At 44.2% G+C, this 27216-nt stretch overlaps 1 protein-coding gene across 1 annotated transcript; it reads left to right on the top strand.

Moving 5' to 3' along the window:
- Positions 1 to 36: 36 nt before the first annotated feature.
- Positions 37 to 27216, top strand: TP53INP1 (tumor protein p53 inducible nuclear protein 1). The gene is made up of 4 exons (XM_073679657.1): positions 37 to 172; positions 18776 to 19020; positions 20551 to 20890; positions 21477 to 27216. The coding sequence occupies exons 2-4, from the start codon at positions 18915 to 18917 to the stop codon at positions 21727 to 21729; spliced, it is 699 nt and encodes a 232-aa protein (XP_073535758.1). The 5' UTR covers positions 37 to 172; positions 18776 to 18914; the 3' UTR covers positions 21730 to 27216.

Below are 27216 nucleotides of genomic sequence, written 5' to 3'. Positions count from 1 at the left end.
CAGAGGACCCCTGGCGACGTCACGACCCGATCAGCTGTTTGCAAACTGAGTTGTACAACAACAAAAGCTTCAGTTGGAAGCCGAGAAGCAAACGGCAAAGAAGCGTCTGCTGCCCGGCGCACCTGTAACTGCTGAGGACCGCTGGCAGGCGCCGAGTACTACCTCACTAACGGTAAGCGAGCGAGTCATAACGGCGGAATCAGCTCACTTGTCTGCGGTGGTGTGAGCGGAAACTTTCCGATCAGCTGCCGGAGCGGTTGCGTGTGACCGTTGGGGATGGAACGTTCACCCGCGCGGCGCTCTAGAACGTTTCTATTTGGAATGTTTATGTTTAGAACGTTCCGGCCGGTCTCGCTCCTGTATCTCGTTCTCACTTTCTGCGCTGTTGCTCTTTTTGCTAGTAGCTGCCCCTTTCCTTTGTGTGACATTCATGACGTTGTGGCACTAAGTGGTTTATAAGCGGACTCCACCCACACTGCTGCTCCTGCCTATGGAGCGTCCTTTAACTGGTGACGTCATGTGTACTCAGTAATGACGTCCACGCCTAAACCACGCCTGCTTTAATTTGTCCCCCAGTGCAAGTTGTTTAGTTAGGTGGAAGATCCTTCACTTTATTAGTACTTTGTTGTTAGCATTTATCTGGACTCTATGCCCTGGTATCTAGTTTTATCTATATGGCTACACTGTAACTTTGGTTACTTTTATAAAGTTTTACTTGTGACATTGTATCAAATGATATGTGCATCAGGGTGGCTCAGTGGTTAGCACAGTTACTTTGCAGCTTTGGGTCCTGGGTTCAAATCCCACCAAGTACAACATCTGCAAGGAGTTTGCATGTTCTCCCCGTGTTTGTGTGGGTTTACTCCGGGTTATACGGTTTCCTCCCACACTCCAAAGACATACTGATAGGGAATGTAGATTGTGAGCCCCAATGGAGACAGTGATGATGTCTGTAAAGTGCTGCGGAATATGATGGCGCTATATAAGGAAGCATAATTGATTGACAGTGTATGATACAACAATGATGCAGCTGATGCTAAGAATCCAAACCCCCTGGATTTTTAGTTATGAGTTGCACATGTGAAACTGCACAATAATAATGCTAAAAGTGGCGCTACCACAAGTTGGAGACAAATTGCACACATTTTTTGGATTCATGAGATGTCTTTGTGTAGTTGTAGCTGTTGTCTACGTTCCAAATGCAGCAATGATCTGCTGAGACTTGTTGTCACACATCAGATAGAGTTTTAGATTGAATCTTTCCATGTCAGTAGGTGATGGCATATTGCTATAATTTAAAGGGTTAGTTCATTACTAATAAACATATTCAACTCCCTGACCCGCACCCCTCCAGCGTTCTGCTGCCGGTTTCATCTGTCTTTTTCAATGTCTTCCTTTTCCGATGGGGAGTGTGGATATGAGGTGACCATTGTATCCAAACAGTGATTGGCTGCAGTGGTCATGTTCTGTTTAAGCCGGAAGGTGTAAGAGTTAGGCCACATTCAGTGTTTGTAAGCCAAAACCAGGAGTGGGTGAAAAATACAGAAGTGGTGATGTGTCTATTATTCTTTTACTGTACTTTGGCTTACAAATACTGATGTAAAATACTGAACGTGGCTTTAGACTATTTTTTTCGGCTCAGACAGAACATGTTGCCGATTGGCAGCAGCGGTCACCTCATGTTTTCCTCCCCAACTCCATCCTTCAGAAGAGGAAGCCAGAATATCAGTGGGGGATGCTGGCAGAAGTGTGGAGGAGCGGCAGGTGTCCAGTATGTGAGTACATGTTGTTGTTTTTATGTAACAGTGCAATGCATCCATTTCGACAATATACGTTAAGGGTCTGATCTGTGTGGCCCCCGCATGAGTGTGAAGAAGTCGAAGCATTACTTCAGTACTGCATTCTCTTCAGTTTTACCCTTCCCAGTGGCCCATCCAGTCATGTGGTTGTGAAGGGAAATATAAGTGGCTTTCTCCACTTAGGGTTCGTGCCCACGATCAAGAATAGCAGCGTTTTGGACGCAGTTCACCTGCACGGCGTCCAAAATGCTGCGTTCTACAGTACAAGGACAGTGGATGGGATTTATAGAAATCCCATGCCCACTTTGCTTGTTTTTGACGCTGCGTAAACTCACCCGCGGTGCGGGTTTATGATCGGCAGCACGTCAATTTCTGTTGTGGAGACACTGCAGATTTTGACCAGTACATGGTGGATCCGCATGTACTGACAAAACAAGTGCGGCATTCGAGTGCAGTGTTTTGGACGCAGTGAAATGCGCTGCATCCAAAGCGCTGCTGGTTCCAGATCGTGGGGACGTACTCTTAAAGGGAATGTGTCAGTAGGAACTACCTTCCTAAGCCGTCTATATGGGCATACAGGTCAGAGGAAGGTGAATAAAGTGATAGCTGCGATCTGATGTCTTGTTCCAGAGAAATCCATGTTTTTCTTAATATGTAAATCACCTGTTAAGATCTATTGGACAGACATAGATCTCCCAGAGAATCTGCCCCCAGAGCTTATTTTAAAAGACGGGTCATTACCAGTGTGAGACGTGTAATGACTGGCAGTCGGCTCTCCTGATCTATATGTCTCACACTGGTAACGCCCCCTTTCATTAATAATATGATTTGGAGGCAGATTCTCGGGGAGCTCTATGTCCAGCCTATTGATCTTAACGGCTCGTCACAAACACATGGATTTTTCTGGAATAAAATAACAAATCTCCAATATCAAGGTGTCATTTGATTCAACTTTCTTTGACCTGCGTGCCAATATAGACGGCTCAGGAGGGGTGATCCTACTGACAGTTTCCCTTTAAATGGAGCTGCATTGCTGTAGGTGGCCAGGAATAGTCTTGTGCAGAAGGAATAATTGATATGGAAATACTCCCATTTCAAGAGGATGTGCCATTTAATTTTGTATCTTCTTTTCTCTGTTGCTGATTATCTATCTATCTATCTATCTATCTATCTATCTATCTATCTTCTTCTTTCTTTTTTTATGCACTGTCTGTAAAACTAGCTTTGTCAGACATCAAGAAAGAGTTTAGTATCACACCCTATTGGCAAACAACTAAATTTACACATAGTGTTTTTTATCTTTATTTGGATAAAAAAAAATAGCAGCCAAGGAACAGTGGGAGAATGCTGCTACATGTAGGCGACGGCTGTTTGTCAACAGACTAAGCGTAGAGCAGCGCGAAGCAGCCGTTGCCTACATGTAGCAGCATTCTCCCTTTCTCCCACCTTGGCTGCAATTTTTTTTTCCATATAAAGATTCACTATGGTGAGTGCCGCTTTTTCTTCTCTCATAAACCTATTACTGAATTCATCCTCACTTTGCTTAGCAATTTTTAAAGTTGGCAGTGTGATCTGTTACATGTCGTATCACATTCAGCTGTCTAGTAGTCACTTTGAAACTGTCTTTGCCCACAAATTTACATCCAATAAGATATATGCGGCTGGTGGTCAGATGTAAATAGTTGCAGAGTTAAACAGCACAGCGCCATCAACTGATTAGTGGCTGCTGCCGAGTACTGCAGACCAGCTCCTATTCAAATAAATGTGTCTCTGATCTGCCATACCAAACATCCCCATCGTTCCACTGTTCACAACTCCGGCAGTGGCCACTAAACAGTTCATGTATCTGTGCTGTTCATCTCCGTAACCATTTACATCCGGCCACTACCAGCTAATCAGTGGGGAAGCCGGGTGTAGTCCCCCCCCCCCCCCCCCCCCCACACACACACACACACACACACACACACACACACACACACACACACACACACACACACACACACACACACACACACACACACACCTGATGTATCATGTGACATGTCACATTATCCCCTGTGATAGATCATGTGATAGTTCACGTGAAATTAATTTGGCACAATATTTAATTATAATTTTTTTTTTTTAGGCTGTGTGCCCACTATGCGTTTTTTAAGCGTTTCCGCAGCGGCAATTCCGCTGCAGAAACGCTTGGTAGAAGGTCTGCCATGTTCCCCAATGATAATCCGCATGTGCTGTGCACATGCTGCGGAAATTTCCGCTGCGGACTATCATTGCGGAAAAATCCGCAGCACTACCAATTATTTTGCGGAAGTGTGGCGCTTTCGCCGCCATTGACTTGCATTGGAACACATGGAATCTGCATCACTGCATCTGTACATGCAGAATCCATGCGTTTCAATGGGCGGATGGTACCCGGGTCTGGAGAAGAGGAGACTCTCCTCCACACCCGGGTACCATAGAACCTGTAAAAAAAAAAAAAAAAAAAAAAAGAATAAAATAAAAAATAAATATTATACTTACCTTCTGATGGCCCCCGTTGTCTTTATCCGATGCGTCCTGGCTTGCCGGCAGCTCGCGATGGTCTGAAAAGGACCTGCCGTGACGTCGTTTAGTCATGTGACGGGTCACGCGACCGCTGACGTTGGCAGGCCATCAGAAGGTAATTATATATTTTATTTTTTACCATTCTTTTACGGTCACCCTATATAAATCCATGCTGGTTGCCGTTTGCATGGATTTATATAGTGTGACCAAGTTGCCAACCACTTTCCAAGTGATGCTAAAATCGCTTGGAAAGCGCTTGTCAACCCGCATGCGGAAATGCATGTGAAGAACGCTTCACATCCGCATGTCCCTGGCAGGAAAAACGCATGTACAATCCGCATGCATTTTTTTTGAGCATTTCTGCATCGTGGGCACATATCCTTACATTAATTGTATGACTCAATATTGAGCACACGTAGCCATCTATACACAGCGGGAGGCCACACGGCGCCCCCCCCCCCCAGAGACAGCAGGAGGCCGCACGGCGCCATCTATACTCAGCAGGAGGCCACACGCAGTCACGCACACACAGACATATACATACACGCATAAACACATTTGAAACACAAAAATACATATAAACAGACATCACACAATGATATCTGCCTGCACACTCACTCACTCTCACTCACCATCCCCCGCCTCGGCTCCAGTCTTCCTGCTCTTTTCCGGTGCAGCACTACAGGCCGGGTGCGCACTGCGTGACGTCACAGCTATGAGACATGGCCGCGCACAGGGCCGTGTCTCCTAGCAGTGACGCGGCCAGGCCAGCACAGGGAAGTTAACTGCTGCAGTGCTGGCCCGGCCGAAGAAGAAGCAGCGGCCGTGCGACGCTGCGTGGGGAATGGTCCGGGGGCCGGGCCCCCCCTCCACACTGTCTGCTGGTATGTGCTGCGGCGCCGCACATATAATGAGGACGATCTGGCCATAGACTCCCCGGACCTCCTGGAGGTTCGGCGCCTCGGGCGGTAGCCCAGATCGTCCTCATTATAATCCGCCTATGCTGGACAGCCCCTTTAATTATATTGCAGTCAAAAGTACGTCACTTATTTACAGAGAAAAAAATGCTAGACCCACCTTTTTTCTTGTCTCTAGGCGGGCACAGGAGCAGGGCTGTGGCGGCGATGCCCATTTTGGTGGAGTCGGTATAAAATGAACTCCTAAAATATATCATAAATTGGGTACAGTAGTTCAATGCAGTTTGTGAGGAATATGTTTTCATAAGAATTTGGGAAAGTCCTGAAATGTCCTATTCCTGATCTAAGGGTCTAGACTTTTAGCTGAGATGATTCTGTGCTACAGTAAATGTATCACTTAAACATGAGGGCGTATGAGTGAGTCATGGAGTCGGAGTCATGGAAATTTAGCAGTAGGAGTCAAAGGTTTGGCTTACCGACTCCACAGCCCTGCACAGGAGTATATATACCATTTGGATTTGTCCTGGGAAAGTGGAAAAAAAAACTGCATAAGCAAGTAAACCATAACTTGCAGAAAATTATTTATTTATTTTTTTGTCAATGTGCCAAGATTTATTTATAAGTTTTAGGAATACAAGTGAGAGGTGACCCTATTAGTTGTTGTCAATAATAATATTATTGATGCATTTTTGGTGTTTTTATATATTTGCTTCTTGACCCATTTTCCCTGCTTGGACGGTAGGTGAAGTGCGTGTTCACTGAGTGCAGCAGGTTGTTATTGTCACTGACATGTTTGTATTTCTTCTGACGTAGATTCCCGGCTCGCAGAGTTGCCTTTCTTGCTTTATTGTGTTCTATGTGGACAGACATGACAGTGAGGTAGATGCTGTGTATTCCTACAGAATCTGGAAAAAATTTTTGGCTTCCACCAGAATGTCAGTGCGTCTTGTATTTAGATTCCTAGATACTTGTGTGGGATGTACAGTACAGACCAAAAGTTTGGACACATCTTCTCATTTAAAGATTTTTCTGTATTTTCATGACTATGAAAATTGTACATACAGAAATATCTTTAAATGAGAAGATGTGTCCAAACTTTTGGTCTGTACGGTATATATAGAAATCTGTGAATATCCAGTCTGTAAAAGTCCTGTATAGATGTAACACGAGTAAAGAATCCAATATCTGAACTCGAGGGCTTCTATTTCTGAGAATTCATTAAAAAGAAAAATGTGTCCGTGTGTAGATGAGCAGCTCATCATATAGATCTAAGGTCGGCCGTATGCAGAGCGGTTTCTCTTACAGAAAGTTAAAGCATGATACAGAAAACTCTACTCGCCTATATATAGCAGATATCTTTGGAAACAAATATTCTCTCAACATATGGAGACTTCAGACAGACGTTATCTTTGGACTCTGTTTTGTATTATGTAGACAGAGGATTTTCAGGAAAAATAACAAACCTCATTTAACACGAAACGTTTCTCACCCAGTTCACAGCTCATTCTTTAAGAAGCACTCCTCCTCCTCATATCAAAGTTTTTACCCTCTTAATATATGGCAGTCATCCTATTACTATATAGCACTGTGTACTTACAATTGCTCCTTCTACCCAGTTAATTTTTCTCTTTTTCCATTAGGTCTATGACATCACATGATTAAAACTACACTAGCTGAATCCTTCTAAGCTTTATGTAGAAACAAGAGGTCTATTTTTCCTGCATGAGTCATGAGTCACTGCAAAAGTCCCTGGCAGGGGGAAGGAGGGGGCAGCAGGGGGCTAATAAAAGCAGGGAAAAGAGACTTCCTGTTTCTACATGGAGCAGAGAAAGGAGAAGAATTTACTGGACTGAAAAGCAAAATGAACAATTGTAAGTACACAGTGCTGTACAATATTATGACGCAATATATTAAGAGGATGGAAACTTTGAGAGGAGGAGTGCTTCTTTAAGGCAGATTTACATGGGCAGATTTCTTTCTAGTGCCATTCAACAATATAAGACTATAATCACACATTATTTTTCTGCTGTGTGTTGTGTTTTTTTTTTTTTTTTTTTTTCTGCCGCCAAAATCTGATCTCTTGGTAGTTGGGCTACGTTCGCACATTCAGTATTTGATCAGTACAGGGGGGTCGAGGGTTTTGCATTTATATCCCCCTCCTCCTGATAACATATTAAATTGATTACTATTTCTGTTCCCTATGCTTGATTGGGACATTGTGCTTGGTGGTTACTGGTGACACTTGAACATTGTACAAAGACTTGAGCGTTGCAAAAGCAGAACTGAAAAAATGTGTTCACTTTGTGTGGTCCGTTACCGGGGGCTGGGGACTGTGCAATAATATATCACAAATCCGCTAAGACTTAAATTTCACTCAAAACAGCTGCTGGCTTTTGCAGGACATTTCCAGTCTCGTCGTGCAGATCTGCCCCGTGCTTTCGTGGTCCTTGTGACCACTAAGTCGCTACTCTTCATAAGGTTACACTCGCCTACCCGGAGTCACAAAAGTGCACACCTGCCAGCTCTATATAACAGGAGGACACTCCCAGATCAGATGTACCTGATGTAATATGGACAGGGGCTCTCTTTAATAATGGCCCTCCTTCCAGATGAGAAGCCGCAATACAACAGCACACTAATCCGAGATCTTCACTTGGTAGAGTTTCCAGTTTACACAGGTCATTGTTGGCTTCACTGTGGAAAGTTTGTTCCAAGTCATCTGTCCCCTACAGTGCCACGTTCTCTGGAGGAGGGATACTCCCCCGCCACTGGCTGATCGCTATATCCTTATGTGTTGAAGACTCGGCCAGGTCAGCGAATGTCCCTCTGTGTCAACCCTCTGTCCTTGTTGACCTGTACTCTCTAGCACTTCTAGTCCTTGAGGACCAAGGTCACCAACCATCCAGAAATTCCAGGATTGTCCCCAAAAATATGGCACTTTTTTTTGACCGGTCCATAAAAAAAATTTAAGGCGTAAATGAAGTTTATTTTTTAAGCTGATGAAATTTATACAGATTATTTTGACTAATTATCATAATTTTATAGTGAATGCAGCTGATGTCTCCATATCAGAATTATGGGCTGTAGACATGGATCATATAAATCACTGACTATAAGGTTGTCCAATGCGTCCACAATTTTTTTTTTTTTTTTCCTGTCCAGGATTTTTTGATAACTTTTTTTATTTTATTTTATCTGAACAGCTTAAGGTTGGCAACCCTGTTGGGGTCACTGACTAATTTCAAAGCCCCCCTCCAAGCGCCACTTGCTTTAAAGAGATTGTCCACTACTTTTACATTGATGGCCTATCCTTAGGATAGGTCATCAATGTCTAATCAGCCAGGGTCTGACGCCCAGCATCCCCACCGATCAGCTGTCATCGGTGGCGACGGCTGCCGGCTGGAAGTACTTGCTTGTGGAGCTGGCCGTCTGTTAGTAGCCGGGACTTGGTATTATACATTCATCTCCTATTCAAATCAATAGGAGGCGGATGTGCAGTACCCTATGGTGGCCACTACAAGTAGACAGCCAGCTTTGCAAGTAGGCACTTGCCACCACCAATGACCGCTGATGAGGAGGGGTGCTGGGTGTCGGACCCTGGCCAATCGGACACTGATGACCTATCATTAAGGTAGGTCATCAGTGTAAAAGTAGTGGACAACCTCTTTAAACTTCCACCTCACTGATACACTCCCTAATGGACAGGTCTGAAGTCCCCATAGGATAATGGCAGATGTCACAGGCACCTCAATTTGCCTCACCGCCGTCCCTCTATATGGCATCACTATCGTGGTCTTCACTGGCCCCCTCACCCTGCTGATTGAAGGGCATGGCTTATGACATTAGGGGACACCCACTGTCTATGGTGGTATGTAGTGTGTAGACAGTAATGCCATATAGTATGTAAAATATACAGATAATAGAAGTACCATAAAATGCACGGATACTGCCAAAACTTGTGGCCTCGGAAATGGCTTTGACAGCTAATGTCTATAGAAGTGTCATATAGTTCATATAGTGTGCAAATAATGCCATCCACACCGGCTATAACAGCTTTAGATACTGTAAGATGTCAGTAATCCCCGGTATCTTATACAGGATGGAGCTGACAGCTGAGAGAAGTAGACTATCGGGAGAGGTGGGTCCTAGGGTGACATTAGTTTTATGGGGCAAATTTATTGAGATTTGTGGATATGTAATATATTTTTATGTTTGCTTGGTCATTGCTTCTCTGTTCCTGTTTTTATTTTATTTCCTTTTTTACCTGTTTATTGCTACTTCTAAGCCGCTGCTCAAAGTAAAGTAACTCAACGGAACTGTGTTTCACTGCAGGAGTTTTTTGCAAATACAATATTCTCAGGAGGTGGACATGTATGTGACCCTTTTTAGGCTGTATTTCCCGTGTTGCTGCCACAGTGCAGTGTCTTTATTATTTTTTTTTTTTATGTTGATCTGGTGCATTTTAAGCAATGATTCCCCCCCCCCCCCTCCCCCTTTTAGCTCCAAATATATTTGTTGCCTTTTAATAGCTGTAATTTCAGTAAAAAAACAAAACAACCTGCACACTGTAAATGATTCAGATATTCTGCTCATATAGTGGGAAACTTCCATGGATGGAGGTATACTACACTGCAGAGGAGATTTAAAAGGGAATCTTTAACTTTTACCCCAAGCCATTAATGATTTTGTAGTCCTTTAAAAGATAATCCAGTGGATCCCTTTACGACCCCAAAATGCTGCTCCAGACACGAGAATCTGATTTTGAAGTTGTCTGGAAGTGCATTGGGACGTGACGATGCACTTACAGCTTCAGTCCCACATCGTATTTCATACATGGCAGACCTCTCCCCTAGCTGATTGACAGTTCGTTTGCTGTGGTACGCAGCAACTCTCCTGTCATTTTGCTAGGGGAAGGTGCTAATGGGTGGTAAATACAGTTTGGGGCTGAGAAGCTGTAAGTGCATCGTCACGTCCCAATGCACTACCATACACAACTTCAAAACACACTATCCGGCTGCGGAAGCAGAAATTTGGGGTCCTAAAGGGATCCACTGGATTATCAGTTTTTAAAAGACTGCACTATCGTATTAAAGGTTTTGGCGGGGGGTACGTTTCTCACAGGTTCCTTTTCATAAATCTCTTCTACAAACTGCAGAGATATGTACTGTACATTTATTTATTTTTTTTTAAGGGGTTGGACAGGATTAGCGTATGGCTGGTTAGTTAGTGTGGTTCTAATAACGCCAGGGTTGTGGGTTTGATTCCCAATCTGGCTAGGAACAGCTTTTTTTCAATTGTAAAGTGGTGCTGACTATGTTGTTGCCATATAAATAAAATTATAAATGATTTAAAAAAAAAAAAAAAAAAAAAAAATTTAATCATGGCTGCTTTCTTTCAGAAACTGCTTTGCCCCTGTCAGAATTGTGTGTAATATTACAGCTTGGCTCCATTCACTTTGTTGGGGTTTACTTGCACTACCAGACTTTAGATATTGATGACCGATCTTCATGGCCTATTTAGATCTTGGCGTGAACATATCCTGATCTACTAAATCCAGGTCCATCAACGCCTGTTTATACAGATCATCCCCAACCCGTAGGAAAAGCATAATGGGCTACCGATTTTATACTGATATATCAATGGGCCATAAAAAGTAATTGGAGCTGGAACAGCGCTAATCTGTACACTGTGTGGTCGCCGTATTTCACTGTGCATGGAGCAGTTGTGGCACCGCCACTGATCTAATAGTGGATGATCTTTTCTAAAGACTAATTTCAGCTGGTTTAACAAGCTCCAATTGATTTTACATGAGTTTATCAGCGCTCGTCTACACAGTTGTAGTCTACATAGCTCGTCTACATAGTTTTTTCTATGTAATCTGGAGACCGAGACACTCCCTTTTGGAAGTGCATTGCTGCAAAAGGGGGGGGGGGGGGGGGGACCTCTTTAAATCTTCTTCCTTAGCAAGTGTGACCGGAGCTGAAGAGGTGTTTGGGAATTCTGCAGAAAATACCTGTGTGAACGACCTGAGTGTGACCGGAGCGTAAGTGCAAACGGAAGTAAGTGTGTGACTTGTTTTTCAGTGACTTGGATTCAGGGAGTTTGGAAGGGAGGATTTGGACTGAATTGCTGTCTGTATTTTATTAATTCTTTACATTTCTTTTTACTTAACATTTCTGTCTAGTGCAATCCCCATTAGGAAATGAGCTCCATTATTGGCAATGCTATCCAGTGTACATCTTGCCACTGTATGCAATCCTTGAACAGCCGGTCGAGGTTGCATACTGCTGCGCGAAATGTGTGCACGTTGTGCGTTTGGAAGCCCAGGTAATGGATCTAAATGAGCAGCTGGCAACACTGAGATCCATTGACAATATGGAAAGGAGTCTGCTGCTCACTGAGCAGCTGCTCACTGGGGTAGATGTGGGGGAGGGTGGTAGTAGGGAGCTGCAGGACAGTGAGGCAGCTAGCTGGGTGACAGTTAGAAGGGGGGTAGAGCGAAGAGTGCCAGGGAAGCTCGTCCTGATCTGGCACACCCCAATAAGTTTGCAGATGAGGGGGGTGACGGTACAGGGGTAGCACTGCTGCAGCAAGTCATGTTCCCTGAAAGCCGGAGGAGTGTCAGCTCCAGTAAGGGGGGAAATAGGAGAGCAGGGCAGGCCAGGCAGGTGCTGGTAGTGGGGGACTTAATTATTAGGGGAACAGATAGGGCAATCTGTCACAAAGACAGGGATCATCGAACAGTGTGCTGCCTACCTAGCGCTCGAGTCCGGCACATCGCTGATCGGGTTGACAGATTACTGGGAGGGGCTGGTGAGGACCCAGCGGTCATGGTGCACAAATGACAAAGTTAGAGGTAGGTGGAAGGTCCTTAAAGATGATTTCAGGGAATTAGGCTGCAAGCTTAAAGCAAGGACCTCCAAGGTGGTATTCTCTGAAATACTACCTGTGCCACGCCAGAGAGGCAACGGGAGATTAGGGAGATACATAAGTGGCTCAAGAACTGGTGTAGGAAGGAGGGATTTGGGTTCCTGGAGAACTGGGCTGACTTCTCAGTTGGCTACAGATTCTACGCTAGGGACCGGCTGCACCTCAATGGGGAGGGTGCAGCTGTGCTGGGGGAGAAAATGGCTAGAAGGTTGGAGGAGTGTTTAAACTAGGGATTGGGGGGGGGGGGGTATTAGTGCAGATAGTGACCTGGGCGCAAATAAAGAAATTGGGGGTGGGGTTAGAACAGTCAATAAAGTAAGAAGGAATAGAGGTACAGAGAGATACATAAAATGCATATACACTAATGCCAGAAGCCTCACCAACAAAATGGAGGAATTAGAATTAATTTTGTTGGAAAATAATCATGACCTGGTGGGGATATCTGAGACATGGCAGGACGAGAGCCATGACTGGGCAGTTAATTTACAGAGCTTTAGTCTGTTCAGAAATGACCGTACAAACAAGCGAGGGGAGAGGGGTGTGTGTTTATATGTAAAATCATCCTTAAAACCCATCTTGAGGGAGGATATATGTGAAGCTAATGGAAATGTAGAGTCGGAGAATATCCTCGTAAAGCAAATAGATGAAGCAGTGACTCAAGGAGAAGTCATTATTATGGGGGACTTCTACTACCCTGAAATACATTGGGGACAGAAACCTGTAGTTCAAGCAAAGGTAATAGGTTTTTGACAACTGAGAGACAATTACCTTTCATAACTGGTTCAGTACCCAACAAGAAGGGGGACACTGCTAGACCTAATATTAACCAATAGGCCAGACCGCATATCAAATATACGAGTTGGGGGTCACTTGGGTAATAGTGATTACAAAATAATAAGTTTTCATGTAACCTTTAATAAGATGTGTAGTAGAGGGGTTACAAGGACACTAAACTTCAGGAAGGCAAATTTCCAATGGTTGAGAGATGATCTTGGTGCAGTAAACTGGGATGATATGCTGAGAAATAAAACTACACAAAGCAAATGGGAGACTTATTAGCATCCTGAATAGGACCTGTGCACAATATATACCCTATGGGAATAAACATGCTAGAAATAGGAGGAAACCACTATGGCTAAATAGAGCTGAAAGGGGCGCAATAAGTGACAAAAAGAAAGCATTTAGAGAACTAAAGCAAGTAGGTAGTGATGAGGCATTAAATAAATTCTGTAAAAACCAAATCAAGGCAGCAGAGATTGAGGCAGAGAGAATCATTGCCAGAGAAAGTAAAAATAATTCCAAAATATTCTTTAACTACATAAATAGTAAAAAACTAAAAAATGATAGTGTTGGCCCCCTTAAAAATAGTCTGGGTGAAATGGTGGATGAGGATGAGGAAAAAGCCAATATGCTAAATGATTTTTTTTTTTCAACCGTATTTACATAAGAAAATCGCATGACAGAAAACATGATTAGTGATAACAAAAATTCTCCATTAAATGTCACTTGCTTAACCCAGCAGGAAGTACGGCGGCGTCTAAAAATCACTAAAGTTGACAAATCCCCGGGCCCGGATGGGATACACCCGCGAGTACTGCAGGAATTAAGTAACGTCATAGATAGACCATTATTTTTAATCTTTAAAGATTCCATAATAACAGGGTCTGTACCACAGGACTGGCGTATAGCAAATGTGGTGTCAATATTCAAAAAGGGGACAAAAAACAAACTTGGAAATTATAGGCCAGTAAGCTTAACCTCTACTGTGGGTAAAATCCTGGAGGGTTTCCTAAGAGATGCTATAGTAGAGTATCTGAAGAAGAATAACCTCATGATCCAATATCAACATGGGTCTACGAGGGACCGTTCCTGTCAGACTAATCTGATCAGTTTTTATGAGGAGGCAAGTTCTGGACTGGACCAAGGAAATGCAGTGGATGTTGTGTATATGGACTTTTCAAAAGCTTTTGATACGGTTCCACACAAAAGGTTGATACATAAAATGAGAACAATGGGGATAGGGGAAAATATATGTATGTGGGTTAAGAATTGGCTCAGTGATAGGAAACAAAGGGTGGTTATTAATGGAAAACACTCAGACTGGGTCTCGGTTAACAGTGGTGTACCACAGGGGTCAGTATTGGGCCCCTTTCTTTTTAACATATTTATTAATGACCTTGTAGGGGGCATACAGAGTAATATTTCAATATTTGCAGATGACCCTAAACTCTGCAGGGTAATCAATACAGAGGAGGACAATTTTATATTACAGGAGGATCTATGTAAACCAGAAGCTTGGGCTGATAAATTGCAAATGAGCTTTAATGGGGATAAATGTAAGGTAATGCACTTGGGCAGAGGAAATAAAATGTATAATTATATGCTTAATTGTAAAACACTGGGCAAAACTGTCACTGAAAAAGACCTGGGCGTATTGGTGGACGACAAGCTCACGTTTAGTGGCCAGTGTCAGGCAGCTGCTGCAAAGGCAAATAAAATAATGGGATGCATTAAAAGAGGCATAGATGCTCATGAGAAGATAATTTTACCTCTATACAAGTCACTAGTGCGACCACACTTAGAATACTGTGTACAGTTCTGGTCTCCGGTGTATAAGAAAGACCTAGCTGAACTAGAGCGGGTGCAGAGAAGAGCGACCAAGGTTATTAGAGGACTGGGGGGTCTGCAATACCAAGACAGGTTATTACACTTGGGGTTATTTACTGTGGAAAAACGAAGACTTGGAGGTGATCTTATTACTATGTTCAAGTATATGAGGGGACAGTACAAAGACCTGTCTACTGATCTTTTTACTCTGAGGCCAGAGACGGGGACAAGGGGGCATCTTCTACGTCTGGAGGAAAGAAGGTTTAATCATAATCACAGACGGGGATTCTTTACTGTAAGGGTATGTGCACACGATGCAGAAATGAAGCAGAAAATTTCTGCATCATTTCTGCATCTCCCTGGCAGAAAAAACGCATGCAGATTGTGCATGCGTTTTTCCTGCAGAATACATGCGGAACCACATGCAGATTCACATGCGTTTCCGCATGCAGATTGACAAGCGCTTTCCAGGCGATTTTAGCATCACCTGGAAAGTGCTTGACAACTAGGTCACACTGTATAAATCCATGCAAACGGCATGGATTTATATAGTGTGACCCGAGAGAGTGTATATACTTACCTCCGATGGCCCGCGCTGTCCTGCTTTACAAAGTTCCCGGCTGCCGGCAACTTTGAATTGAAAGACCTGCCGATGTCAGCGTCACATGACTGACGTCAGCGCAGGTCCTACAACTCACTGCAAGTGCCGGGAACCAAGCGGGAGCGCTGCGCGGGCCGACAGAAGGTAAGAATACATTTATTTTTTATTTTATTCTTTTTTTACAGCTTTTTTAATGGTACCCGGGTGTGGATGAGACTCTCCTCTCCTCCACACTCGGGTACCATCCGCATATTAGAACGCGCCAATAGCGCAAGTACAGACGCTGTCTTGCGGAATTGGCGCGTTCTAATGCAAGTCAATGGCGGCGAAATCGCCGCGTTTCCGCAAAATTAATTGACATGCTGCGGATTTTTGACCGCAGCGTTCACGCTGCGGAAAAATCCGCATCATGGGCACAGCACATGCGGATTTCCATTGGGGAACATTGCTTCCCTTCTACCATGCGTTTTTCATGCGTTTCCGCGGCGTTTACGCAACTGCAAAAACGCCGCGGAAACGCATGAAATACGCATCGTGTGAACTCAGCCTAAGAGCAGTGAGACTATGGAACTCTCTGCCGCATGATGTTGTAATGAGTGATTCACTACTAACATTTAAGAAGGGCATGAATGCCTTTCTTGAAAAGTATAATATTACAGGTTATATATACTAGATTCCATGATAGGGCGTTGATCCAGGGAACTAGTCTGATTGTCGTATGGAGTCGGGAAGGAATTTTTTTCCCCAATGTGGAGCTTAGTGTTTGCCACATGTTTTTTTTTTGCCTTCCTCTGGATCAACATGTTAGGCTATGGGTTGAACTAGATGGACTTAGTTTTTAAGGTTGAAGGAAGATTGTTACTGTGTTACACAGAATTCAGGGATGTGTCACTTGTCAAAGTGCGTGCTGTTGTTTACTAACTTTTAAGGATTTATTACTGAGAGATTAATACTGCTGGACTACACTAGTCCAGCTCCGTCCCCTTCTGTAATAAGCAGCTCACTGTCTATGGACTTTGTAAATGGAGAGCCTGGTGTGGGCGGGGTTGGCTTCCTCAGCTCTGCTTCATTCTAAATCTAAAAGCTTGGATTGTGTCAGAATGGCTGCACCCAGTAATCTAAAGGATACATCCTTGGATTCAGCTTCTTTGCCTACATCATGCTGTTCTCGGATGAGTTAGCAAAAACCTGCTGACAGATTCCCTTTAATGATGTTATCGGCAGCACATAATCTGCTTGAAAAGAATACCATGCTTTCGATAATGTTTTTTTTTTTTTTGTGTTTTTGTTTTTTTTTTTTCTCCATAGCTGCCTTCAAATGGTTAATTATTTTGCTGGCACCATTCTTGCATATGAGGCAGTAGTTGCCAGAGCAGGAGGGTGATCTCCACGGCCAATTTAATCCTTCTGTTTAGTAATTGTTCAAGTCAGACCATTTTTTTTCTATATTTGCATTGAAGGGAACAAGGTGTCCTAGAAGTCACAGCCAACCTATAACCAGTGGCGTGCTATTTGTTTTTTTTTTTGTATTACTGCATTGTCATGGGTCACCCTTCTGTAGCCGCATAGCGTGACTACAGAGATTTGCCTTAAGCCCGGAAAACCCCCTTTTTATTCTGCAGATGGTATAGTTGCTGCTATGTATTCCCCAAGTTTCACTTTCCCTCTATTTTATCAGGCGTGCAAAAGCAACCAAGTGTGTGTGTGTGTGTGTGTGTGTGTGTGTGTGTGTGTGTGTGTGTGTGTGTGTGTGTGTGTGTATTATTTTTTTTTTACCTTAAGTTGTGTATCAACAGGAAATGTGCTTCCTTGAAGGGGTTGTCCATTACTGGACTATTGATTGCCTATCCTAGGATAGCTTGTTTAGTATTGTGTTGTGGTGGTCCGACACCCCGCACTGACTGGCTGTATGTGAAGTGGCTGTTCTTGGTACTGCAGCTCAGCTCCAATTGATGTAAATGGTGTCGGCTATATAAAGCCTTGCGGCTGCCATGATTTTGCAGCTAGCACTTAGGAGAAGCCTGATCTTTTCTCTGTCCTGAGCACTGTAGTCTCTGTGGTTCATCCGAGGTCTTTGTCTGATTTTGTTAAGCCCCTTAGATGAAGCCTTGCTGCTTTGTTTGGGTTATGCGGACGCCAATGAGACCAATTACGCTCCGGCCTCCGCCCGGCCTCCCTCCTGTTCTGGCCTTTATGTAAATTTACCATAATTGTTGTATAATTAGTTCTGCCTCTAATGTACCCAAATCCTCTCCCAAGTTCTTTTTACTGTCTGGTTAAGAACAAGAAAGTCTACATTCAGAGACTGAAAAAACGCAGACCTAAGGCTCCATATTCATGATGTTTTCAGCCTCCCATCTGATGTATACGGACGGTGCATCTGGGGTATTTTCCTACAGAAGACACTGCCATATGCAAGTGTAGGGGCAAATGTTGCCGATAGGACCCTACAGGAAAAAAAAAAATGTATGTGTGGAAATAAGTCTTTTGGCATAGACCGGGTCAGTGGGGTCCTCTGGATACATTCGGTGAGTGCCGGGGCCTTATCTACTGCGTATTGTGGATGTAGTGTTATCGTGAAACGTGAACACTACTATTTCTGTTACTTGTCCCCGATGAGTAGATACTCCAATGGATCCACTCCGGACAGCGAACACATTTTCCGTTAAATTAATTATCCCATGAATCATTTTTATATAAAGTTTAATGGCTGTTTTAAAGTTACTTTTTAGTGTTTTTGAGCATAAAAATATCACGTTTTGCCCCTTTTGCTCTACACTGGGTGGGCTTCCGCTCTGGACAGATTCTCTGACCACTAGCAAGTATGACAAGGAAGTAGGAGTCTAAAATGGCCCAATGGCCAGTGAGAAAGTTGCAAGATTACTCCATTTTTGTTTAATTGAAAAAAATTGTCATCAGGTGTTTGCTATGTAATCTGAGAGCAGCATGGTGTAGGGGCTGAGACCTTGATTCCAGCGATGTGTCACTTACTGAGCCGCATATTGCAGTTTTGATAAAAAATCAATTTTCTCGGCTGCAGATCTAGCAGTGCTATGAATGCTGAGCCGTGTATAGCCCCGCCCACATCACTGATTGGCCACGGGGGGTGGGAAATTAATTTTCTCAACGACTAATTTTTAAAACGACGGTTACGCTTTTAAATCTAGTTGATGCAAATTGTGGTAAGTACATGAGCCCTTCCCTTTTAAATGTATGAAATGCCGGTTGAGCCGTGCACGGGAGAGAATTATGTCAAAAAGATGGTGGTGACGATTTGAGGTTGTCGGGAATCTGAGAACATTTTCTAATATCTGAATAAATGTAATTTTATAGATTTTGCTAATCTCTATTTTTTTTTACACTTTGTCTCCCAGGTTTTGTACAGCCCTGAGACCGTGCTCCTCTGTGCTGGACTTTATGCACTTTATCACTGCCTGTGCCACCTTGCTATCCCTGAGCCACCACTGTGCCCTGTGAAGGACTGGCAGGAGGAGACCCTGCTATTACCTGGGAATGTTCCAGAAGCTGAACAGCATGTTTGTAAGAGACGTCCCCGGTGTCCCGGAACCAGAACTCGCTGAAAAAGACGATGATGAATGGATTGTGGTAGACTTTATAGGTAAGGATGTGACTCTCGTGGCCCACAGATGTTGTGCGGGTGAGTACAGTGGTCCATGGATGCAGTGCCACCATCACGTCGGTAAGTGATCTTTGTCAGTAAATGCACCGTTTGGGTTAATGACCTGAGCCTACGCCATCTGTAAAAGGTGGCAGCTGACACAATGGTGTAATGGCCATGATTGTAGATAACTCTGGTCCCGGCTGTTTGGTTTTTGGCTCCGGATGGGGACTAATGTGTGATTTTTGAAAACCCTAAAAGGGGTTTAATTTTAATTACCACATCATCCTCACTCTTCTGGCAGTGCACAAACATGATTTATAATGTTATTTTATGCAAAAATTATTACCATCCACTTATATAAATCTTATATTGCGCTGTGTGCAGTTTAGCGTGGTCAAAACTGTTGCCAAATGCATTTTAAAGGGAACATGTCATGTAAAATAATGCAATTTAATCTACAGATATGGGGTTAATAGCATTCTCACACTGTAAGGCGGCTGCACTGAGAGCCCCACTGCCGGTGCCATCTCCCCCCTGGCACCCTCGCACTTTCAATCACAGGTGGCACCGGCACGACTTCAGTCACCGCTCTGTGGCTGTAAGCGCGCCCCCAGCACTGACTGACAGCTGGCCCTAATGATGTCAGTCAGTGCTGCGGGCATGGTTACAGCCGCTGCTCTTTATCAACAGAATGGTGACTGAAACCGCGCTGGCGCCTCCCTTGTCACTGAAAGCCTGAGGCTACTGGGGGAACAAAGTTGATTTCCTCCTGGCAGTGGGGCTCTCAGTGCAGCGGCTGCAAGTGTCAGGACGCTATTAACCCCATATCTGCAGGTTAATAGCATTATTTTACATAACCGATTCCCTTTACACCCTTTCCTGACATAGGATATACTGGTATGTCCTATGTATCGGGTGCGGCTTTGTGGAGCGGGTTCTGAAGCTGAAGACTGCCCCCTTCTTGGTGGCTGCCAGCTGTGTAATACAGTCAGCACCCTACCCTTATAAATCCCAATTCTCACCCTACTTCTCAAGAATGATACCACGAGGAGCCGATGTGATGCTTTTTCCACTAGGGACTTGCTTTAGGCCTCTGTCACTGCTATCTTTGTCCTATGGAGCCCAGCGTGTGGAGATCAGTGACTAAACAATCACAGATTAAAGTTAGTGTGTGGTTTTTTTTTTTTTTTTTTTTTTTTTTTTTTTTTTACACCAGTGGATTGACTTTAAGAATCGTGATATTTTCGAATAATTTTTCCCCAAAGGATGAATGCTGTAAAGACAAAACCCTAAAACCATTGATGGAATTGCATTTTATTTATTTTTCTCTGTTCCATTTTCCAGTACATTATATAGTGCAATGAATGGTGTCATTTCAAACTACAACATGGCCTGATATGGCTGGGTTGATGAAGAAAATTCCCTGGTCAAGAATAGGTTAATGAACATCACGTAGCTTTTGGAATTTTATCTAATTTTCATATCCTAATGATTTTTTTTTTCAATCTTGTTTCTTCTCCAATAAAGTCAATAACTGCACTAGAACACCAGAAGAAGCCTCTTCCTTTGAAGAAATCGACCACCCACATGAAGACCCCGTCGTGACTTATGCACCAGGTGCCTTTGAACAGTTTGACGATATGAGTGACTCTTTTTATGTCCATTTTGATCCATGTCCTTTGGAGGAGAGTTGGTTTGTTACTCCACCACCTTGCTTTACCGCTGGGGAGTTGGCCACTACAGAGGTGGAGACGAGTCCGCTGGAGAACCTGCTCATCGAGCACCCCAGCATGTCCGTCTATGCCGTGCACAACCTCTGCAGTAAGCAGACGTGCGACCCGGAAATCCAGAACACAAGTCCTTTACGGTGAGTGATCATCTGTGGTGTCCATGGAGCTCCTGTTTTGGGGATGGGTCTTCTCTCCTCCTGCACCATAACCAGCAGATGCTGGTTGTATTACTCAGGCATTGTCCTGTAACCACAACAGCACTATATATAATAAAATATAATATAATTCTAATATATCTTATAGTGTGACAGTTCATTAGCTAGTTGCTAGTGGTAGTAACCATAGATGCCTAAGGTCCTGCAATGCCTGCACATGAGGAAAGAGACATAGCGAATCAGAAGAACTATACTAAATTTCTAATTGGAGGTATTTGCTAATATTATTATTACACCTACTACATATTGGGATAGGATCTTACCCTGTAAGGTAACTACATAGTACGGCGGCCAGCTCTCGCCCAAAGTGGAAGTGTCCACTCAACGCCCCCATAAGTAATCAGCAGGTAACAAGATGAGCTCAGTCCATGAGGAGAAGGAAGACTATTATTAATAGAATATATTACACAGTTTATTTTCATGTCTACTATTTTATAGAATAAAACTTTATTCTTTCATCTTTTTTTATTGCTATAATTTTTTTTTTTTTCTCTTCTCTATTTTTCAGGTTGGATCCAGGTCATACTAATATAGCTCAACACGTGCATTGTTTTGTTGCAACCCTATCCGCTCGGACGACTCGCCTGAACCCGACAAAGTCCATTCCCTTCTCTAAGTTGTCAAAACCGCAAATGGAAAAAACTCTTCTCAACCGAAAAAGCCTTAGACGCCAAAATCGCATTCGAGGTTGCCGTTCGCACCAGGTCAAGCACAGCGGGGTCATTGTTCACCAGCCTTGCCAGCGTCGGTACAATTATTGAGAACACGTCTGACCACTTCCTTTTTCTTTCTTCTTCCCTCCTCCCCTTCTTCATACAAATGATACCGCTCCTTTTTGGAGTCCATGTTCTGTAGTGTTGGGAGCACAAGTCTCCGGTGACCACACGCCGATCTGAGCACAGCGTCACGTCTAGTTAGTTCTAGAACTTCTTTTGTCTTTCTGAAATGTCTCTTCCATTTTATATTAATAAGATGTCGCCCAGATGATACATTCCTTGTGATGGACGCAGTTACAAATGCCTAAAGTTGAGAATGGTTTCTGACAGGTCATGCAGGGTTGGACTGGCCCACCAGAGAACCGGAGAATCCTCCGGTGGGCCCTGGCTCTTGAGTGGGGGAGAAAGGTGGGCCCTCGGAATCAAATCCTCTGGTCGGCCCAATGTTCTTCAGTCTGACTCTGGGTCATGGTGAGCTATTGCTTTGGCAGCTGGCCCCATCACATTGGCACGGTTGAGGCCCAAGTAAACCTTTTTAGCGTATTTTGGGGCAAATGTCACCCAGCCAAAAATAAAAAGCCATTCCTAAAACTTGAGCAAGAATATGAACTCTGGTTTCCACCAGTCCATTATGCAACTAGAAGAACTGTACAAACGAGTCTGAGACACTTTTGATCCACTATCGTCCTTGGCTGGAAACCAAAAAAAATTTTTTTTTTTTTTTTTTTTTTTTTTTTTAAACTTATACATATTTATACTGTGTTCCCTCTGTAGAGGGCTGCATTACCTCCTAGTTTTCAGATATAACCATTGTTAAATACCAGCAAACAATTGTTCAAGCTTCCACCGACGACCAAACTAGTTATTGATGTTGCGTCGTCTTGAAACCACCATGGAATTTTTTTAAATTTTTTTTTTTTTTTTTTTCCTTGTAGGGCATTGTATAGGAATTACAATATAGCTATGGTGTATGTACATGGTATTCTAAAATGGAAATATATAATTTTCAAGCATATTGTTTTCCATTTAGTTGTACATACCCTGACCTGTGCGGACCTTCATCTGCCTCACTAGGTTAACCCTTCACGTGCATTGTCTTGTTCACCAGTCTCATGATGCATACCGGGTGTAAGCTGGTGGCATTGTTGAGCTGTGTGGATATCTTAAATGGACTATAACCTCTATTTTACAGGACGTGGTACATGTTAGGCATAATTGTATAATGTTCTTGAAGGCGTATGATGGAGGTGAGGGGGATTTTGCTCGTGTAATACCATTGACCAGTCCAAAAGGCCATCGCATTCCAAGAGGAATCGATGAGATTCCCACTGACTTCTGTTGGAGGCAATGGGGTGTGGTGACTTTTGCAGCCACGGCATCACAATGGCTCTTGCTGCTGGTATGATGGGATGCAAGCCCTGTAATAGACCGTGCTCTCTATATTGCGTGGCCGACTCATGCCAGGTTTTAGCTTTTTTCATTATTACATCGAGTACTGATTGCCTTCTAGTAACGCTATGCGGTTATCCGTTCATGGGGCACAAATGCTTCCGCTATTCTCTCTGCAATGTGATAAACTAATATTGCAAATTTTTTTGGATCACTTGGGACGATCTATATTCTCCACGACAGTCACTCAAATGTTGATGAAATACGTGAGCGCTTTAGTAATTCTTCCTCGTTGTGTCTTCAGTGTCACAATACAGACCTACGTGTATATTGTAGTCAGATACAACATAACATTTCCTTCAACCGTTGTTTTGTTTTATGCTTAGGCCGAATGGAGGCACAGAGGATTTTGTTTGGGGAAAGTTTTAACAAATATCTCTGTATGGCCCTAAGCCAGCCATTACCTGTGCAGCCGTCCTGACGTCGGTCACTTCTGCTGCGCTCTGTCGGGAATCCAGTGCTAAACTCTATAGTTGTGATACAATGACTAGACTGTATGGTCTATATAATTTTTTTTTTTTTTTTCTGTGTTAAAGGGAATCTGATAACAAGATTTAGCCCCTACCCCTCTCCCTAAACTGTTTGTCGCTGTTAACAATGCATACCAATCCGTACCTCATGTAGGGAATCCCTTGCTCCATTACTGAGCAATTGCAGCATTAATCCATATGCAGTCAGGGCTGGAAGTGCATTGAGCATTGGCATGTTGCACTTTTCTATGTTTATCACACTTAAATGTTTCAGATCACAAAACAAATTTAAATATTCTACAAAGATAACACAATAAGCACAAAATGCCGTTTTTAAATGAAGGTCTTTATTATTAAGGGAAAAAGAAATCCAAACCTACAGGGCCCAGTGTGAAAGTGATTGCCCCCTAAACCTAATAACTGGTTGAGCCACCCTTAGCTGCAACAACTGCAATCAAGTATGTCCAATACCTGGCAATGAGTCTTTCTCAATACGCCTTCCACGACAACATTGGAGGATGTTGTCCACGCCCTATTGGGGGGACAGGAACATAGAGAATTTAAAAGCCCCTCCCCACCGTCAATCCCCAATGTTTTCCTGCCCCCCTTGGGGCATGGAGAGATCCTGCAATGCTGTCGGGCCGGCAGGGCAGCGCTGTATTCTTACCTGTGTTGCCGGGCAGTGGTCGGTCGGGGTGCTCCCTGCTCCCCTTTGCGGACCACCCTGGCTTCCTACGCCCCACAGATGGTAAAGCAAGCCAGGGGATCGTTCATGCCGGTGGCCGCTCCTGCTCTCCGGCATCTCCTCTTGGCTGGGGAGTGCGGCCGTCGCCGCGCACACCAAAAGTGGCGTCGCCACACGCGCCAGAGGTGACGTCACCGCGGGCCCTGCCGCTTCCAGCCTGAGCGTTCCACCACGCTGAGATGTGTGGTGAGGTGCTCGTGAGCCGACGGGCAGTTTGGGTGCGCGCGCACCTGGTGACGTCACTGCGGGTCCCATCACTCCGGTCCAGGACCATCAAGGCCCATACCAACCCTGGATTGGCCCTTAAAGTGACCGGAAAGGGGAGGGGACTGTGGACCCTTGCTGGGAGGCACGGTTTTCTATTTAAAACTCGCCTGAAGACACCAAAAAGTAGGCTATTCCCACTATGGAAGGTGATAGGTCCAGTACCCCTGCATCTGCAGAGCCCAGCATGCCCTCGGCTAGTGAGTAGTTCCTGGGTGGTCACTATGTCACTAGATCTCACCTCCTTCTAGTTACATGGGTTCCCTTCTCTTCCCTTTTCTTAGGAAGACAAGGCCCCCGCTTCTAAGAAGGATAAAGACCAGCCCCGTAGATGTGGCATCTGTACAAAAAAGCTGTCCTCCTCCTATAAGAAGTTGTCAGCCCTGTAAGGATAAAATAATTAGGGAAGAAAACCCCTCACTGATCAAGGAGCTCAGATCACTCGTTAAACTGGAGGTTCAAGCTTCTTTTGCTGCCCTACCTGTCTATTCCTCCTCCAGGCCCCCCCCCCCCTAAGAAGAGGAAGATCCAGGAGTTAGACTCAGATGTGGTCTCTATGGATGCTAGTAGCTCAGCCTCTGATGATTTTGAGGAATTGGCATCCGTAGGGCCTGCCAAAACAGTAGAAACCGGTTGATATTATTTTTCCTCGGACAACTTAAAGGAACTACTGGACGCAGTTAGAGGCACTATGGGGCTGGAGGAAGTGGAGGTTCCCTGTTCTGTTCAGGACGAGATGTTTAGGGGTCTTAAAACAAAAAGGCAGACTAGTTTTCCAGTCCATGAGGTAATTAGAGATCTCATCCGACAGGAATGGAAATCCCCAGAAAATCGTCTCACCACCCCTTCGGAATTAAAACATAGGTTTCCGTTAGAGGGTGAAGGATTTGAGTGGGAAGTCCCTAAGGTGGACATCCAGGTGGCTAGGGTAGTGAGAAAAACCTCACTTCCCTTTGAGGACTCGTCCCAATTAAAGGATCCTTTGGACCGCAAAATGGAAAGCTTCCTTAAAAAATCATGGGAAACCTCTGCCTCTCTCAAAGTCAATATTTCCTCGACTTGTGTGGCCAGATCCCTCTTCAAATGGCTGACCCAACTGGAGGAACATCTGTCTCGGGGCACGTCCAGGGCAGACCTGCTTGACTCCATTCCTCTCCTTCAAAAAGCCACAGGTTTCTTAGCGGATGCCTCGGCTGAGTCAGTCCGATCGAGGCCAGAGCAGCTGTCCTGTCCAATACTGCTCGCCGTGCACTATGGCTCAAAAACATGGAGTGGGGACGTCACCTCTAAAGTTGAGCTCTGTTCCATTCCATTCCAAGGAAAATATGTATTTGGCCCAGCCCTGGATGAAATCCTGGAAAAGGCGTCGGACAGGAAGAAAACCCTTCCCGTACAGAAACAGGCTAAGAAACTTTCCTTTGCCAGTGGATCTTCAATACCATCGAGGAGGGTCTTCTATTGGAATTCGAGAGTCGCCCCCCTCAGATCCTGAGTGTCACGTCCCTTCCTTCTCAGGGGGGCGGGGCTCAGGAACTCCTAGCGGTCGCCCTAAAAAACCTTCTTAGCCACCTCATGTTTGCAAAATTGTTGTCATTCAGCCACATTGGAGGGTTTCCGAGCATGAACTGCCTTTTTAAGGTAATGCCACAGCATCTGTCGGATTAAGGTCAGGACTTTGACTAGACCACGCCAAAGTCTTAATTTCTTTTTTCTTAAGCCATTCAGAGGTGGACTTGCTGGTGTGTTTTGGATCATTGTCCTGCTGCATAACCAAAGTACCCTTCAGCACGAGGTCACAAACAGATGGCCGGACATTCTCCTTCAGGATTTTTTGGTAGACAGCAAAATTCATGGTTCCATTTACCACAGCAAGTCCTCCAGGTCCTGAAGCAGAAAAACAGCCCCAGACCATCACACTACCACCACCATATTTTACTGTTGGTATGATGTCCCTTTTTCTGAAATGCTGTTACTTCTACGCCAGATGTAACGGGACATAAACCTTCCAAAAAGTTCAACTTTTGTCTCATCAGTCCACAGAGTATTCTCCTAAAAGTCTTGGCATAATCAGGATGTTTTCTGGCAAAACTGAGACGAGCCTATGTTCTTTTTGCTCAGCAGTGGTTTTCGTCTTGGAACTCTGCCATGCATGCCATTTTTGCTCAGTCTCTTTCTTATGGTGGAGTCATGAACACTGACCTGTTGTCGCTGTCTCTTTAGGGTAATTTTGGTCGGCCAATCCTGGTAACGTTCACCACTGTTCCGTGTTTTTGCCATTCGTGGATAATGGCTCTCGCTGTGGTTCGCTGGAGTCCCAAAGCTTTAGAAATGGCTTTATAACCTTTTCCAGACTGATGCATCTCAATTACTTTGTTTCTCATTTGTTCCTGAATTTCTTTAGCTCGCAGCATGATGTCCTGCTTTTGAGGATCTTTTCGTCCACTTCACTTTGTCAGGCAGGTCCTATTTAAGTGATTTCTTGATTGAGAACAGGTGTGGCAGTAATCAGGCCTGTGTATGGCTAGGGAAATATTGAACTCCTCTTCCAACAGTTAATTTATGTTTTAAGGTGAGGGAGCGGGACAATCACTTTTTCACACAGGG

This window comes from Phyllobates terribilis, unplaced genomic scaffold (assembly GCF_046119375.1).
Source record: "Phyllobates terribilis strain yellow unplaced genomic scaffold, ASM4611937v1 Scaffold_4__5_contigs__length_816908805, whole genome shotgun sequence".
Classification (NCBI taxonomy): domain Eukaryota; kingdom Metazoa; phylum Chordata; class Amphibia; order Anura; family Dendrobatidae; genus Phyllobates; species Phyllobates terribilis.
Note: the sequence above shows the minus strand (reverse complement) of the source record. Positions and strands in the feature narration are given on the sequence as shown.

What these genes read in the sequence shown, in the direction of transcription:
- TP53INP1 (XM_073679657.1), top strand. Translation starts at nt 18,915, where the DNA reads ATGTTCCAGAAGCTGAACAGCATGTTTGTAAGAGACGTCCCCGGTGTC. An exon ending in GATTGTGGTAGACTTTATAG is followed by an intron (nt 19,021 to 20,550) that starts GTAAGGATGTGA and finishes TCTCCAATAAAG; the next exon opens with TCAATAACTGCACTAGAACA. An exon ending in CAGAACACAAGTCCTTTACG is followed by an intron (nt 20,891 to 21,476) that starts GTGAGTGATCAT and finishes TCTATTTTTCAG; the next exon opens with GTTGGATCCAGGTCATACTA.